This window comes from Ostrinia nubilalis, chromosome 20 (genome assembly GCF_963855985.1).
Source record: "Ostrinia nubilalis chromosome 20, ilOstNubi1.1, whole genome shotgun sequence".
Lineage (NCBI taxonomy): Eukaryota > Metazoa > Arthropoda > Insecta > Lepidoptera > Crambidae > Ostrinia > Ostrinia nubilalis.
The window spans coordinates 2,267,176-2,282,893 of NC_087107.1; the positions used below are offsets into that span (position 1 = coordinate 2,267,176).

The following is a 15,718-nucleotide window of genomic DNA, read 5'->3' on the forward strand; positions in this document are numbered from 1 at the left end:
TAATAAAATTACAAACAAGGCACTATGGATTATAATGTTTTACTAAACGTAAAAATGAGAAACGCACTTGAATTTCAGGTATATTTTATGAATTTTCTCATTATTAATTTTGCTCGTGTTATTCCTCATTTTTAAATTTTATAATAACGCAAAGTTTTAAAGTAAATAATTAACTTTTAAATCACACATGCACATAATTTAGTATGTACCTAATAGTAATAATAACACATAATAATAGTACCTACTTCGTTAAATAATATTTTAAGTGACTTGTGATGTGCAATTTTATAGAAGTACCTACCTACCATTTTGTAGGTAATCAACAATGAACTCAATACCTTCAATAAAATCATGAAAAAAACACAGACGTTTAGTTAGTTACACACCGAAACTAAAGAAGTTAGTAAAAATATTATAACGAATACCTACAAAAGATTTTTGTTTTTTTTATGTTTTTTTAATACATTGCATTAAAATTCGTTTAAATATTGCAATTACCTACCTATCTATTTTATTACCTGCTATCACATTGAGCTTATTCATCTAAATGTTTACTTAATTTTAAGTGGCAGATGTTTAATAATAATCTACTTAGAATAACTAATAATAATTGTATATTTGCATCTAGTAACTGAATTCATTTTACCAATATATTTTCCTTAGTTTAAATGGGAGTGCAATTAAAATGGATTTGGCTTACTGTCAAACTGGATTTTGGATATTGAATGCACAAACGGTAGTCAATGATCATGGAAAATACACAATCTATCATACCCTTCATGATAAAAAGTTTCTCATATCGAACAACTAGTAATGAATTTCCATACTAAACCGTCATACAATAATTATTTAATTTACCTACATGCCGACAACGAAATTGAAGGAACCTATAAAATGCATGCTATTATTATTTTGATTTCTCTCACATTTAAAATAAATAACTTATTTATTTCATATCAGCCTCTCCATAGCTCTACTCACATGGCTTTCAGTGCATAAAAAATACCTATTATGTTGATACTTATTTGAAAAGATGGTTCTTGAAAAAATAGAACAGTAAAAACTATTGTTTTAAAAATTACTCATTTGATGAGTTGAAAGAAACAAAATATTGATCTGGTTGTATAAAAACATTTGATCTAGAATTTTGATAAAAAAACTATCAACAAAAACAGAATTCTTAGACATTAAAATTCAGGATCCGGCGCATCGATGGCATATCCAAACTTCTGCAAAGCGGTTTTGATTTCACCAAATACTGTTGGGTCTTCAATAGTCGCGGGCAACTTCACTAGTTGCGACCTTGCAAGCTTCGCAATAGCACCTCTTAGGGCTTTGCCAGATCTGGTACGTGGGAGGGCTGGTACGGCTACAGCTTTTCTGAATGCTGCTATAGGTCCGATGAGATGACGAACCAGAGCGATCAGTTCTTGGGTGACAGTGATTTCAGCAACGATTTCTTCATCTGCAAATAGTTATTGAAAGTTGTGAAAAGTAGCAAAAACATATTTTATTATAAAATGTTTTTCTTAAGTTGGAACGTGAGAGTGAGTGTACACTAAATCCTCTATTTTGCCTCTGTAAATTAGTGAGGGTCATCCACTTGCAGAGTACTAAATGACCTGTTTATGATGATGATGATAAAGAATAAAAGATACTCACCATCTTGAGGTGGTCTCATGACGTATAAACACAGCGGCACATCTCCTTTAGTAGGGTCTGGGGCCCCGACCACAACAGCATCGGCAACTCTGGCGTGCTTCAATACTACGTCTTCCAGCGCCGCTGTTGAAAGACGGTGGCCGGCGACATTTATGACGTCATCTGCTCTGGCCACCACCCACACTGCTCCTTCAGCGCTTATCCAGCCGGCATCCTGAGTGTCGTAGTAGCCCTAGAAAGTAGGAGAAATAAACATTAGCTTTTCAATGTGACAAACAACAGTTTTCTGTTTTTATGTTTGGTTTTGACTTATTATTACTGTTGTTGTTCATCAATCATTAACATAATTTATGCTCATGAACATAAACTGATATTAACACAAAAGCAAAACTTACAGGATAGGATTCGAAGTAAGTTTTTTTGAAGCGTTCGTCAGCTTGCCACAATGTAGAAGCAAAGCCAGGTGGAAGTGGAAGCTTGGCGACTAGTCTGCCTACTTCGCCAGTCTGACATTCTATGCCATCTTCTCGAAACGTACGAACTGAAACAAATAAAAATAATACCATTTAGGTGAAAGTAACAGTTTCATTTATTTATTTTATAGCAATGAAAATAAAATGATAATGGTATGAAACCATCAGATTGAATCTCTTACTATCATATCCAGGAACAGGATATCCTGCAGAGTGAGGCGGCACTGCTTTGACGCCATATCCCAAGCATGCAGCGGTGATGGCGGAACCAGTCTCCGTTTGCCACCAGTGGTTCAATACAGGAACTCCAAATACGCGTTCAGCCCATTGCTGAAATCATTAAAACTATTGTTTTTACAGTGCCTGTGTCACATGGATAGAAAAATTCCACTCCGTACTCTACAAGATAGTCCATTTTGTTTTTTTTAAATATCTCGACGTTGGAATGTAGTCTGTTACCATCCAGTGAATTCCAATGTGTATAGAACACAGTATAAGTTAATACAGTAATCGTATTTAATGTATCATTTTCAGTAATGAAAATGGGAGCAGCTAACTCAATTCTTTTCTACGAACCGCAAAATACATGTAAATTGTAACAGTCAGTTTGTTTTTCCTACTATTTATAGTGTACCTACTATACCGTTTAATTTACTGTTTAAACAATGCCACAGGGCAGAGATCAGAATCGTGGCGTTGAATTTAATCTACATAACGTTAAAACATGCTGTCAATATGTGAATAGGGACAATAACCTTCCAATTAAATACATGTTTACTGTTAACCTAAATATTTTTATTATTTTATTATATTTAAAGGCATTAATCTGTTCTATTGTGTAATAGTCATTAAATATAAAATAATTAACTAAGTTTCTTCTTGGTCTTTCACCATGCGTTGCATAGCGCTTTTCAAAATGTAAAGCATTATTCCATTGACCTTAGCTATTTCCAATACAGTCGACTGCTACATTACATTGTTTACGTATTGATATATTCCGGTTTATTTCGATTTATTTAATTAAACACAATTAGGCACAGACACCTACCTACTTTAACGCATTAGCGTTCTATCATAAGATAGAACTCGATGAAAAACAAAATTAATACTTTTACTCACTCTAGTATCTTGGTCGCAATGTTCACCAGCCATAAATACAGTCTTCAAAGAATTTCCACAGTAACGTCTGGCGTATTTAGCTGATGGATCTGCACGTTTCAGAACTCGGAAAGCAGTAGGTATAGTGAAAAGAGCATTCACTCTATGCTGCTCTATTATTCTGTGGAGAAATCGCAGAATAAGTAAGTACCTATATCTACTAATAAAAAACAAGAATTTTAATCCATTTAGATTAGGTTAAGTAAAAAATAATACTGAGGGATTAATACTAAATCGAAAGTAATTTGTGGCACCTACCTAAAATATTGTCCTGGGTCCGGAGTCCTGTCCGGTTTGCCCTCATAAAGTACTGATGTTAACCCAGCCAATAACGGTCCGTAACAGATGTAAGAGTGACCGACCACCCATCCCAGGTCTGATGCAGACCACCACACGCCTTTCTTTAGGCCGTATACTGCATGCATTGACCAACACAAGGTGGCAGCATGACCGCACGGACGTTGAACGCCCTTCGGTGCATCAGTAGTACCTGTAAATAAACCATATTTCTTTAATCCGCTAGACCAAGAACTACACTATCACTTGACTAGGGGATAATTAATTTTTATTTTCAGCAAATAAAATTTAAAGCTATCCGCTGAAGCCAAGCATTAGACGATCATCTATCATCTATGTAAAAAATATAATCCCATATTTTTATTACATACCACATTATTTATTATTACATACCTGATGTATACAAAATATACAGCGGTTCGTTTGCCTCCACTGACACGCAAGGTACAGGATCCGCCTCCAATGCCTCCTGCCAGGAGATGTCCCTGTCTTGCTCTAAAGCACATTCGAGCACTCGCCTACGTTGGTATATAATGCATTTTCGAGGCTGATGCGTGCTTTGGCAGAGTGCCTCGTCTAGTATATCCTTGTACCTAGTAATAAAAGCATTTTTATTAAGACAAAAAATTAAATTACACAAAAACAATATGTAAAATTATTCAAATGATGTTGAATAATTTCATTTAACAATTTTTAATTATTACCAAAAAGATATTAAGAAAAAAGTTTTATACGTTTTCAAAAATGTCTGATTTAATATTTTCCTACGACGTAAACTCTATGGTTTTGCATTTTTAACATAGAGTTATTTAATAACTCTATGATTTTTAAATATGGCGTAGGTAAAAAAGCGCGCGAAATGTTTGAAAAAGTTTCCGAAAGTTAAGTTAATTTACTTTAAATAATTTGCTTGATTAAATTAAAATAATTATTCGGGTCTTTACTATGATTATTTATGTATGTACGTGAGTAAATTCAAGACATGTGAACAAAGTGAAAGTGTTGTTTTTGTATTGAATCATACCGAACAATTTTGTTAGGTTCCACTCCACAGCTGGCCGCAATGATCACAGTGGGCTCTGCGTGTTCGATTCTAGTCCTCAATTCCCTTGCAGCAAAACCTAAACAATAACAAAAATATGAAATACGATTAAGAAGCCATTAGATGGAAATACAGTGAAAGAAAAGGTAAATTTGAGCTTTATAACTTTATAGCAAGACAACTCGTAATCTGTTGTTAATTTTCTGCAAGTTTATAGAACTCGTGCTTACGGAACTAATATGAGAACATCAGGAATTTGACTCCAATTCTTTTGCGTTGAGAATGTAGGGTATATTCTCCATTTGCCGCAGATAAATTACTGAATAGGAAACTAAATAGCCCCATGATGATGATGATGAGTTACAATACAAATACACGAGCTATTAGCCTACCTCCAAACACCACGGAGTGTATAGCGCCGATCCTGTTGGTGGCCAGCATACTGACGATCGCTTCAGGGATCAGCGGCATGTAGATCAGCACTCGGGAGCCCCGCGTGACCCCCAGGGCTGACAACTTGCCGGCCATGCGGGACACCTTCGGAAAATTGCTAGGTAAGTATTTGTTTGTACCATATCTGTTTTGATGGGGAAATATGGCTACTGACTTTTTAATTTATTTGTGAAAGTGACGTAATACATTACTTATTTAATATTTAAGTATTTTTACAATTAAGTTACAAACTAAGTAACTTAATTATTTATTATACCTAAGAGTTAGGTATATTGAGGTTTGAGGTTGCTGCCTTCTCACTAATGGAACCTACATGGCCCTATGCTACGACTTTACTAGTTCGCAATAAAATCGTTCAGACTTACTCCGTTTCCAGGGTTAGAATGGGAGTGATTTTATGAGAAGCTGTGAGAGTTTTTGGTTATTGGTTCCATCAATTCCAGAAATGATCTCTTTCAATCAAGTCGACCGTTTGGTGTAGTGGTTCGAAACGGACTACTATTCCGGAGGTAGCGGGTTCGATTCCCGCACAGTACCAAACATTTGTGTGCATGAACATATTTATTTGTATTGGACTGGGTGTTTTCTATGTATAATAAATATGTATTTACAAAGGTATCCTTCCGTTTGGCCAAATTACTTTTCGCCAAATTTCACTTCGCAAACAACTTATCGCCAAAGTTTCATTTCCCAAATGAACTTTTAGCAACTGTACTTTTCGCAACTAATTCATTTGGTCAAATTATCATTTGGCAAAATTTTACTTGGCAAATGTTTATATAGCAAATGTTTTATTTTGCCAAATATTATATCCCAAATAATTTGTTTGGTCAAATTGACACTTCACATTCTTACCTACCGTTACCCACAAATCAAAGCATAAGGCACATGATCATGGTTTTCACAAGAATTTTATGTAAAACAAAGAGATTACAGAAAATAGTATGGTTGCAAAAAGTAGGTATTGCAGAAAATAGTAGGTTAGGTTAGGTTAGAACAGTAACCCTTAATGCGCGAAGGCGAGCGAAGCGTGCCGCGGCAGCGGCCGCCGAGCGCTAGAATCACCTCTATTTTGGAAATTTCGATAAAAATAATGAAATAAAAAAATCTATTTAGAACAAATTTTATATTATCTACCCACTAAAGAAAATAATAACCACAAGCTAATTTATATTCCATTCTATGCACCAATCAAATTATTTTGTAAATAGTTTATTGTGAAACATTTTTGCCAAATGAAACATTTGGCAAAACATACTTTGCCAAACAATAATTTGCTAAACAATAATATGCCAAAAACGACATTTGCGAATTAAAAGTTTGCAATAAGTTGTTTTGCCAAATGAGAATTTGCTAAATGAAAATTTGCGAAACGTTGTTTGCGATGTGATAATTTGGGAAACGTTTTTTGGCCAAACATTAGTAATCCATTTACAAAATATAGACCACCTTCTGAAGTTTGATGTCCTGATATAGTTAAGTAATAATAAAGTGTAATTGACATACCTGATCTTTCAGCTCAGCGTACGTGATCTTCCTGACGGTGTCAGTGAGCGGCGAGTCGTGCACCAATGCGACGCAGTCTCCCTTGCCACTGCTGACGTGGCGGTCCACCGCATTGTGGCATACCGACATTTCGCCACCAACCCACCTGGCATTAGATTTTTGTTAGGAAGCTGTAGAACTGGCGCTTAGAATGTGAATTTACTATGTTAAATCATCATCATCATTTCAGCCATAGGACGTCCACTGCTGAACATAGGCCTCCCCCAATGATTTCCACAATGGCCAGTTTGTGGCGGCCTGGCCCTGCATCCAGCGCCTTCCCGCTACCTTTATGAGGTCGTCGGTCCACCTTGTGGGTGGACGTCCTACCCTGCGCTTTCTGGTACGTGGCCTCCACTCCGAACCTTGCTGCCCCATAGGCCGTCAGTTCCATGCCATGTTATTCCTATGTTATATGTATGTTAGCCAATAAATGTGATCGAATCAGAAATGAAGAGATCCGTAAGATAACCAAAGTTCAAAAAGGTTCTCGAGTGATCACGCGCCAGATGCAGCAGGCCTTCCACTCGATGGACCGAAGACCTAGTGATGGTTACTGAAGGCGTATAGATGCAGCCAGCGCAGGACTAGTCATTGTGGAAATTCTTGGGAGAGACTTTTGTTCAGTAGTGGACATGTGTATCTATTTTCATTTTCTGGTTAATCCATTCCTTTCAGTAATATTGAATACTGTTATCTAATTAATCGTGTAACTGATACTGACTTCATTGCATATTCAAGCGTTTATTTGTGTGGGGGTTACGCAAGGAACGGTACTTTGCCCTTTAGTATTCGTATCAAGTTATTTCTGCTAAGTTACACATACCATTTAGTAAACGGTGGGTTGGAATTATCGAGGACTCTGTCCCAAGGTTTGCTCCACTCCAGCTCATGGCCGACCTCTGCCCAGAACCCGTCGGGGTCGTCCAGGGAGCGACGGTGGGCCTTCTGGTATACCGGTGTGACACCACTCTCTCCTAAATAGGATAAATAAGGTAAGTGTAAGTAGGTACTTATTACTAGCTATTTGTCCGGCGTTCCCTTGTCCGTCTCCATGGTACAAGAGAGGCGAAATTGCGGAGTGGTTTATCTAACATAGTAAAGTTTCATTTCTCCAGACTCTCACAATCTTTCTCGTTTTTAGTGCAGTAAGCCTACCTACTTAGGTATTTATAACGATTTTTAGTTTAAATCTCCTCTACCGATTTATCGCAAACAAATTACCTAGCTACTAATATTCAAGCCCTCCAAGTAGCTAAGCTAATTGTATTTGAAGCGAGTTCACCACAATAGTCTAGTAAAGTACATTATCTAAACTATGAATTAATTACAATAATGTGAAGTTATCATCAAAATACTTACCATAACTTTCTATATCAGCTGCCGAGACAAAAGTTTTCTTTTTTAATTCACTAATCGACGATTCGAATTTGTTTTTTTCAATTTTGGGAATCCCTTCGCTTTCTTGGTGCATTTTTGACTGTCACCAAATTCGCAAAATTAATAAAAAACACTTTTTTGGTTTTGAGTCGGCAAACCTACTCGGGATTTAATACGGTACTGTCGGGAGTAATAAGTCATTCCAGTAGCCCGTAGTCTTATTTCACCACATTTAAATTCCCGTTTACATATGAATGAATGACCCATGACACTATTGAATTATTAACTAGACTGAATGTAGCCGTCATGAAATTCCGGTTTATTATTCCGACACGATCCGGGATTCATGTTATTTTTACGGGAATAGGTAGCTAACAGACTCTAGCTTATTATCATAATAAACGATAATATAATAGCCTAAATGCATTATACATTGTAGAGAATACGAGTACTGTACGTATAGAAGATGTATTTATCCTTCTCAATTCTTTGAAAGTTTGGTCCTACTTACTTAAAATGGCCACTGGCTTCTCAAACAAATACCTACCCATATCTTGCTGTAGAGCTCTGCTTGCAAAGACAGGCCTTGATCACCTAGATCAAGTTAATTGCATGGCTATCTAGCCTTTTCGACACTTATTATCAGAAAGGTGGAGGAAAACCGCAAAATCAGAATTGGAAGAAAAACTAACCGCGCGAACCCCGGGATTGCATTTCACGGGATAGATGCACGTCACTAAACAAACAGTATAGTCGCAGTTCAGAATAGTAACATGCAAGAAGGAAATGTTTAACTGTATCGTCTATTTTTCATTGAAAATAGGTAGGTTCTATTCCCAAGTTTAGAAATGCATTTTAAACTTTAATAAATACCTTGCAGATGATGGCTTAATTAAGGTTGGTTAATGATTTAAAGTTGTCGGGGCTCTTTACAGATTTGTCCATCCTCTAAAGAAAAGAGAGAAACAGAATCGCATGGATAATAGCGTCAAGATTTTTTTTATCCACAACGAGGAAGCTCTTGGCCTGTATCTCACCTGATGGTAATTTATGATCAGGCCGAAGGTGGAAACGAGCATTACCCGGAATCCTCAACCACGGAGGAACTGGCTATCTTACCTCTAACTGCCGGGACACTACAATGCTGTTAACATTGTTATGGCGACAGACTTAGGTAAGTACGATGGTGGTAGCTAGCCAAGCGGACTTATTAGAACAAGCCCTACCACCAACCAAACCGAACAGAAAAATCTGCCCCCACTGGAAATTGAACCCGGGACCTCTGCGTCTGAAGCAGGTGGTCTTACCACTAGAGCACAGAGGCGGTTATGCCGAATTTAATGGTAACTTAGACTTAAAAACATAACATAACTTTCATACAAGATATTTTTCCTGGAGTCTCTCCCACTACATCCAGCCATAAGTCATTTAGAAACTATAAATTTATTATGACTCGACCAGAAATTGAACCTATCTCTCTCACTAACTCCTTTTTAGCACAAATAACGCAAAGGACACTACCGATTCAAGAGGTCTCGATCCCTGTCGGCTGCTGAGGGCTTAGACTAGGCGCAGACCACCGATTTTTAGTTGGCCGATAGTTGTGCCAGATTTTAAATTGTATGAAGAATCGGCCAAATCAAATCGGTGTAATGTGCGCACTCCCATACATGCCCATACTGATCAACTGCCAGACTAAACTATCGGCCGACGAAAAATCAACGGTGTGCGCCTACTCTTAGTGTGAGTTTACATCAAACGTCGTCACTAGCGAGCGCGTTAAAATCTAATCAATAAAATGTTCATACATTTATTGATGATTTCGAATGCGTTTGATGTAAACTCACACTACGCCCCTTATTATGGTAAGCCCATAATAAGGGGCATATAATGTAACTTTTAACACTGTTAAAATAAACATATAAGTCTAGCGAGAAATTTTAGTACCTAGCTTAATTTAACAATAGTAGTAGTCTCGGTTAGAAAATCTGCTTACCTCGAAAATACGAAAAGGTGTTTAGGAGTAGACCGGCTTCTCGTCTTATCCGTAGGTGAGCAAAGGACACCAAAGAGTCGCATTGAGTCCACTTTCATCACCTGGGTGGTCAAATCCAGGTGATCAAAGTGGAATAGAGTGATCAAAGGACACCAAAATGTCGCTTGGAGTCCACTTTCATCACCTGGGTGATCAAATCCAAGTGACCAAATTGGAATAGTGATCAAAGGACACCAGTGTCGCTTGGAGTGTACTTTTATCACCTGGGTGATCAAATCCAGGCGATCAAAGTGAATAGACCTACGATCTTACTTATAAAATGTACTTACTTTTACGTTTATGGTCATCTTGAAACCGTAGCTTCGCCGCAGTGTTATCCCGTAGTATAGAATTATTAGTGATCAAATTCAAAAAACGATTCACTGACTGACTCGGCTTTAAGATATCTAAAAAGGACAAAAATAATTAGTAGAGTACTATTATATCAGCCTTTTAGTTTTATCCACAACGAAGTTACAGGCGGTCGAAAATGGCCTGAATTGCTTCGAGAAAAGGATGGTACGGCCGTGCCACTTTTTTGCTCGACTTGGTGGGGGCACTGCCGTGCCCCCAGATAAGTCAAAAGGATGAGGTAATAATCTATGTTTTTTATTTGCGGAGGCTAAATTACCGGAGATTGGTTTTTGAAAGATACATTATATTTAAATATTCTTTCGCTATTCAAGAAACAAAATACATATTTTTTTACTTTATCGGAAATTAAACCACATTTTAAATTGTCCAAAGATTTATTTATTTATTTCTTCTAGGTTCAAATTATAAATTCATGATAATCTTAAGTTAAACAGACACATAATAGAATAGATAGTAGTATTTGTATTTTTATTTATTACTAGCGGCCGCCCGCGACTTCGTACGCGTGGATCCCGTTTTACCCCCTTCATCTATCTTAGGCGGTTTAGATTTTTTCATACAAATGTTTTTTCCCGCTAACTCCGTTCCCGTGGGAATTTTGCAATATCCTGTTGTAACTAAGCTTTAAGTTTACTAAGGTACCTGCATGCCAAATTTCAAGCGTCTAACTTAAGCTGTTTAGATTTTTCATACAAAAGGATTTTCCCGCTAATTCCCGTTCCCGTAGGAATTTCGGGAATTCCTTGTTGTAACTAAGCTTTAAGTTTACTAAGGTACCTACATACCAAATTTCAAGCGTCTAACTTAAGCGGTTTAGATTTTTCATACAAAAGGATTTTCCCGCTAATTACTGTTCCCGTGGGAATTCCTAAATATACTATAACCTGCCCAGGAGTATGAAGAATAATTGTACCAAGTTTCGTTAAAATCCGTCGAGTAGTTTTTGTTTCTATAAGGAACATACAGAGTACAGACAGACAGACAAAAATTTTACTGATTGCATTTTTGGCATCAGTATCGATCACTAATCACCCCACTGATAGTTATTTTGAAAATATATTTCATGTACAGAATTGACCTCTCTACAGATTTATTATAAGTAGGTATAGATATAGATTATTTTTAATCCTCAGGAAGGTCTGCTCGAACTTATGTATGTAGATTTCCAGGTAAAAAGCAAACGTTAAAAAATTCAACGTTAATCCTAGATAACCGACTTACCTCTATCTCTTGATGATATTTGAGCAAACATGTTCGTTTTGAAAATATAGACAAACTACTATCCGTTCCGCTGGCGATATGACGTCACTCGAAGGGAAGCGTCAATAATTTTATCAAACTATATTTAAAATATTTTTTATTTAAGTATTATTATTGATAAAAATTGTATCTTTGCGTAAAATAAGATACATTAATTGCGTTTAATCACTAACTAATTGCGTTTAATCGCGGTTGGGGGAGGGGACGCGCGTTCCACGGACTGGCAAACTTAGCGCGAACGGGTAGTATGCACGTGCCTAGACCATGTGTTACCTATTTATAATATTCCATAACTAGATGCTAATAGGTATTTTTGAAAACTAGAGTTGGGTAGAAATACTATTTGAGTATCTAGGTAATACATCGATGTCGAATTGTCATTAAATGGTGTCTTTTCCCTTGATGTTGTAGATACCAAAGTCAGTAAGTAACATCACACCTTCCCAAACCGTCTGACCAGGGTGGGAAGTATGGACAAATTATGTATTTTCCTCTGGCTAATAAGAGAGGATCATTTCTGCAATGAAGACTTAGGGCGCCTTCAAATTTGCCGCAAAGTTCCGCGCGTCTACAACGCTGCTTTATAAATGTACTATCTATTCGCCCGCGTGAAATTTTGTTTGTCACAGAAAAACTTAATAGCGCGCGCCCCTGTTTAAAAAACTGGGATAAAAACTACCCTATTTCCTTTATCCAGTTAGGTGTACCAATATGATCCACAATGTCATCCTCCATCCACAACATTCGAGAATTCATGGGTAGTTAAGACTTGGAGTACGGAACCCTAATAACATCTATGTGATGGAGTTTACGGGTGTATTAATGGGATTTGATAATTTATGGAATAAAATTACCATTATTGATAAGCATTTGCGTTCATTAGAGCCTGGTTGCAGTCGTGAGAAATTAATTAATACATTTAACACAGTAAATTAACATGCTTTACACCTTTATTTTCACATTGCGTAAGTTACTCATTTTAAAAATACAACCCGTTTAATATAATTCATAATTATTTTAAATGAGGCATCACGCTAAATGACGTCACAGAGTGTCATAGCCTTAGGCCTCAGTGACTTCTCTCTGTGTCAAAGGCGAGAGTGGTACTTCTGGAGGAGGACTTGTGAGTTTTAAACGGCTACATTCAGTTCACTTTTTTCCCGATATTTTTCAGTGATACCATCAACTCTCGCATACACAGTAAAAGTGAAAGGCACTATTGAACTTGGTGACCAGATAGCCGACATATTAAAAGAGTTCAAGGACCGATTTGTCAGACAAATGGAAGACTTACCTTCAATAAATAACGTTAAAACTGTGTCGGTACCTGTTGCTGAGAACAGCGATGGTATGCCTCAGCCTCGAGACGTCCCATTTCTGAACGATATTCCAATAATGGAGAACACACAAGAAAAGGATGTTAGCGTAGAATCTATTGATGTCCCGTTGCTGGATGAGATAGTAAGCAAAAAAGAAGGTCGAGTGCATATTTATGGGAATCACAAAAATAGTAAGGCTAGAAGACCACACGAACCCTTAAACAATATCGTTGTGTAAGTGACCTGAAACGTTTAACAAATAAAACAATGATCATTAGTATGATTTTATACTTTTCTAAGGTTCATCCCAATCAAATACTGCCACCAAATATAGCCAGTAACCATTAAGATCAAGCAACATTACTCAATCACATACTCAGTAAAAGTCGATATGTTGTCCTGACGTTTTGGTAGGAAATGGACCTACTTACATACAAGAGGTTTAATTTGTCCTCTCGGGAACACAGAAATTAGAAATTTCTTTTTTTTATCCACAACAAGGAAGCTCTTGGTCTGAATCTCACCTGATGATAACTGATGATCAGGCCGAAGGTGGAAGCGAGCTTCACCCGGAATCCTCAACCACGGAGGAACTGGCTATCTTACCTCTCACAGCCGGAACACAACAATGCTGTTAACATTGTTGTTATGGCGACAGACTTAGGTAAGATGGTGGTAGCTAGCCAGGCGGACTTAGAACAAGCCCTACCACCAACCAAACCGAACAGAAAATTGTGCCCCCACTGAGAATCGAACCCGGGACCTCTGCGTCTAAAGCAGGTGGTCTTATAAGTAGACCACAGAGGCGGTTGCTCTCTTTCCGCTCTTCTTACCATAATATTAGTTCGACTAACACCCGCAATCCCGCCCCAACCCACCAAAATCGATAAATTATCATTCATGTTACCTCGATTTGTCTTATGGGAACAACACTAGTGTTGTAAATGCAAATTGCTGAGTAGGCGACATCTATTTACTTCCTATACGTCATGTCGTGTTATGTATATCATAAACTTTTTCCATGCTACTGCGATACTAAAAATACACGGTTTTGCATCCTTGACATATTCACAGAGATTATAGTAGCGAACAATACCTACCTATTATCTATACTAATATTATAAATACGAAAGTAACTCTGTCTGTCTGTCTCTCTTTCATGCCTAAACCACTGAACCGATTTTGATGAAATTTGGCACAGAGATAGTTTGAGTCCCGGAAAAGGACATAGGATAGTTTTTATCCCGGTTTTTGAAACAGGGACGCACGCGATAAAGTTTTTCTGTGACAGACAAAATTCCACGCGGGCGAAGCCGCGGGCGGAAAGCTAGTTTTAGATAAACAAGACCATAAAAAAGCACACTATGTTTTTAGCAATTTGGTTTTTCACTACAAGTTCGAATAAACCAATTTTGTCTCGCACGTTGAACAGGCGCATGGAATAAACCTAATGGCCATCAGCTTTTTACAAAAGTCCCAAAAAGTTAAAAATGATTAGCAAACTATTGTCTTCCGTTGTTAATACAGCCTGCTAAGTCTTTCGTTAAATCTTTCGAAATATAAATCAAAGGGTTGTTACCTTTTTAGGGTTCGGTAGTCCTGACAAGGAACCCTTATAGTTTCGATATGTCTGTCTGTCCGAGGTTTTGCTTGGAAACTACACTGGTCATCACAAAAATCGACCCTCCCGCGACAAGCACTTTCAAACGTATGCATCCCCACTTCCCACCAATATTGCCACCATTTAAAGCCTAGTTCTAAACTTCATTTCATTAAAGGAAAGGTTTTTACCCCAAAAATGTGTCTGCAGAAGAATCCAGAGTCACTTCTTCAAAAAATAGGTAGTTACGCTTGAGCCAACTTTTATGGCTATAAAACTGTTAAGTTGGGATTAATCGCTATCCATCTGTTTAAGAGGACACGTGAGATAATTATTTGGTTTTATAACCATAAAAATTTGTCTAATTGATCCCAGAGGTGAGCCCAAAGTGAGGTCTTTTTTCAAGTCACATTTTTATTGTATATCGCGTTTATGTTAATCGTTTATTATTAATTTAAATGTGTTTTTCTTTAAGGATATTTATTGGGCTTTCAAATAACACCAATATTGTTGGGGCACCATGATTGTGTCAGTAGAAACCAGCTTTCCTGTAAAACGTAGGTGGGCGGATTTTTGTGATGACCAGTATATTAACACTAGAGAGCTGTAATTTTGTATAACTGGTTGAAGAAGTTAACTTTTTAATTTTAACTGTTTGGTGCCCAATATGCAGCCTAGCAGTAGAGTTGTGTCTCGCAGGGAACACATTATTTTATTACTTTTTATTGGGGTGATACGGAAAATCGAAATGAAATGAAACAGGTATTTATATTAACCCTTTATTTTAAATTAAACGAATATCCTTGTGCCAATACAATGTGTTATCTGCTGTTTTACTATGGTTACGGTTATGCGAAATATTTATACTAGATTGAGCGTATGCCACATCTGCAAAAACATGATTTTAGTGAAGTATACAAAAATGGGGTAATTTAAAATTCTCGATACTATGCTCCTACGTCCCTAACCACACTCCCCCACTACTTATGTAAACAGAACATAATTTACTAATTATTTTATCGTAGAAATGCTACGAGGTTTTTTGACTTACACGAACCTCTTGTTAACCGATTCTAATGTTAAAATATATGAGCATTCCTAGAGCCTTAAGCATGAATT

General features: G+C 37.1%; 1 protein-coding gene and 1 long non-coding RNA gene across 2 annotated transcripts; one reads left to right on the forward strand and one right to left on the reverse strand.

The window, feature by feature from the left end:
- Nucleotides 1-8,209, reverse strand: LOC135081444 (acyl-CoA synthetase short-chain family member 3, mitochondrial). The gene is made up of 12 exons (XM_063976135.1): nt 7,993-8,209; nt 7,457-7,607; nt 6,592-6,736; nt 5,025-5,169; nt 4,615-4,711; nt 3,984-4,183; nt 3,552-3,783; nt 3,255-3,414; nt 2,318-2,465; nt 2,058-2,203; nt 1,663-1,894; nt 1-1,465 (listed from the first exon to the last, which is right to left on the reverse strand). The coding sequence occupies exons 1-12, from the start codon at nt 8,102-8,104 to the stop codon at nt 1,188-1,190; spliced, it is 2,046 nt and encodes a 681-aa protein (XP_063832205.1). The 5' UTR covers nt 8,105-8,209; the 3' UTR covers nt 1-1,187.
- Nucleotides 8,210-12,552: 4,343 nt separating this feature from the next.
- On the forward strand, nt 12,553-13,275 carry LOC135081812 (uncharacterized). Its single transcript, XR_010259283.1, has 2 exons — nt 12,553-12,645; nt 12,855-13,275. It is a non-coding gene; the product is annotated as an uncharacterized LOC135081812 (long non-coding RNA).
- Nucleotides 13,276-15,718: the final 2,443 nt, after the last annotated feature.

Coding starts and splice junctions, on each gene's coding strand:
- LOC135081444 (XM_063976135.1), bottom strand. CDS start 8,104: ATGCACCAAGAAAGCGAAGGGATTCCCAAAATTGAAAAAAACAAATTC. Junction 2,204..2,317: donor TCCTGTTCCTGGATATGATA/GTAAGAGATTCA, acceptor TATTTGTTTCAG/TTCGTACGTTTCGAGAAGAT. Junction 1,895..2,057: donor CTTACTTCGAATCCTATCCT/GTAAGTTTTGCT, acceptor CCTACTTTCTAG/GGCTACTACGACACTCAGGA.